Genomic DNA, 2,028 nt, shown 5'->3' with positions numbered 1-2,028 from the left:
TTCTGCTCCCACTTCTATTCCTACTCCTATTCCTACTACTGCTCCCACAACCCCGCCTCCACAGGCAGCATCAGAGCCATCATGGATCAAGAAGCATTGGTATGTCCCTCTGATCATTGCTTTGGTTGTGCTGGCCGCTATCATTGGACTGATTATACTGTGTTGTTGTCTTGGTGGCGGTGGCGAAGACAAGTACCTATATCCAATGGCTACTAGAGAGGCCAGTGATATGCCTCTGCGTGCACGTGAAATCACTGATGACGATGATGATTATTATAATGATATTGATGATGACCGAGATATGTCCATGGTTCCATCAGAACCGATGCCAACGGAAGATATTGAATCGGAGAACGTATCCGTGTACTCGGTTGCACAGAATGATATTTACGGTGATGGAGATGTATTCTCGCAGGGCAACCGGTAAAAATATTCTGCATAAAGCAAATCTGAAGGTGAATCAACAACCCCAATAACAGAATATGTTTCACTTTTTTAAGCATGTGCATATCTAATAAATGACTTTTTTCCCTCTCTGTTGGTGTTTCTATTTTATTTTTTTAAGTTTTTGGCTTTTCTTGTTTTAATTGTGGTTTTTCCACTCTGCCATAAAGTGTGACTGTTGATTGTACAACCTGCTTGCATATACCCTCTGTGAAGAGGGAAGCAGCAAGAGCGAACTTCTTGAGAGAAACGGGTAAAGGGATAAACTGCGAGAAAGACAATAATGAGCCTAACTGTCATAGTGTGTGTTTTGTGGTGGGGCAGTGCACTGGTAATGCCTATTTCCCCATCATTGCCATAATGAATGTGTATAAGAAAACGAACAGTTGATAGGACCCCCTCCTTTTTTTTTTTTTGCATCCAATGTGTGACAAGGGTGCTGGGGTAATTAATATGTGATTATCTATTATTTGTACCTTGTTTTAGTATGTCTGAAATTTTATTTGTATGGTTTTCTGCTTCTATTGTAAATGCGGTAGGCGCAGAACTCCAGAATTATTGTGCACGATGTTGCACACGGAAAAAATGGTGGGGAAATATTTTTATAGAATAAATATGATTTTATTGAATCTATGTTTTCCTCTGGACACCTCTCTGTGTAGTCTATATTATGTTTTCTGCGTGTAACGTATTTCTTATTTATCCCTTCTTTCTATGTTAGTGATAAGTTCCAGATATTAAGGCTCAAGCAATGACTGGTGGTGTTCACGTGAGAACAGCTGCTGCTGTCCGCACCGCGGTGTTGTGGGTGTCGCTCTGTATGCTTCTGCAGCACCTGGGCCACCACCCGCAGTTCACGGCAGAGGCGGAGGGAAGTGTTCAAGTTAACATTGTGCGGTATTTCACACTTCCTCTCAGTGTATTCGCCACTCTACCCGGTAAGACGGTCACTTACGGTAATACCGTGACAGCGTGTAATATGAATGGTGGATTACTCCCCTCCGGTCAGTCAACTGCTGCACAAAATGCCATTACTGACCAGATGAAGGCTGGGATGGCCCAATTCAGTAGTCTGGCAGTCACGTACATGGGTGGGGATGCAATGTACAGCATCAACTTTGAGCCGGACCCCACCAAAAGGTGCAAACGAGGGAATCGTCTGGGTTCACTTAATTGTGTGTACCAATGGAACAGTGGACTTTTTGCACAGGGAACAGGTGACGGCAGAGGTGTTCCATTTTACCGTGGCTCGTATTATTTTTATGGATCAGAACCAATGAATGGGTACACACCGTTCTGGCCTCCCAACTACCCTNGCGTGCACGCGAAGTCAATGATTATTATTATGATGATGATGACATGGATTTTGAAGACAGAGATTCCTTGGCAATGCCTGCCACCCCATCGTGGTGCCAAGGTCCAGAACTTCGTATTGTCGGAGGAAGCCAAGGGCCAGCGTCGTTTTTCTTCTGGAAGACCCGTTGGCCCTTAGGCTACGGCGTTATAAAGCACCGGGACCAGCCGCGTCGTGCTGGGGCAGAAATATATCCAAGAAGGTCCTGGGGCACGTGTCGACGTGCTATC

The 2,028-nt window shown here is 44.7% G+C and overlaps 2 protein-coding genes across 2 annotated transcripts; both read left to right on the top strand.

Annotated features, from left to right (window-relative positions):
• Position 1: 1 nt before the first annotated feature.
• Positions 2 to 427, top strand: TM35_000241410 (uncharacterized protein; the record flags this gene model as incomplete). Its single annotated transcript, XM_029027553.1, has 1 exon — positions 2 to 427. A coding segment is annotated over one exon (426 nt), but the record flags the coding sequence as incomplete, so codon positions are not given.
• Positions 428 to 1,195: 768 nt separating this feature from the next.
• Positions 1,196 to 1,936, top strand: TM35_000241400 (uncharacterized protein; the record flags this gene model as incomplete). Its single annotated transcript, XM_029027552.1, has 1 exon — positions 1,196 to 1,936. One exon carries the CDS (start codon positions 1,196 to 1,198, stop codon positions 1,934 to 1,936), a length of 741 nt encoding a protein of 246 aa, XP_028881056.1.
• Between the last annotated feature and the right edge of the window lie 92 nt (positions 1,937 to 2,028).

Source organism: Trypanosoma theileri (genome assembly GCF_002087225.1).
Source record: "Trypanosoma theileri isolate Edinburgh chromosome Unknown TM35_Tth_24_V1, whole genome shotgun sequence".
In the NCBI taxonomy this organism is placed as follows: domain Eukaryota; phylum Euglenozoa; class Kinetoplastea; order Trypanosomatida; family Trypanosomatidae; genus Trypanosoma; species Trypanosoma theileri.
This window is presented reverse-complemented; position numbering and strand designations above follow the sequence as displayed.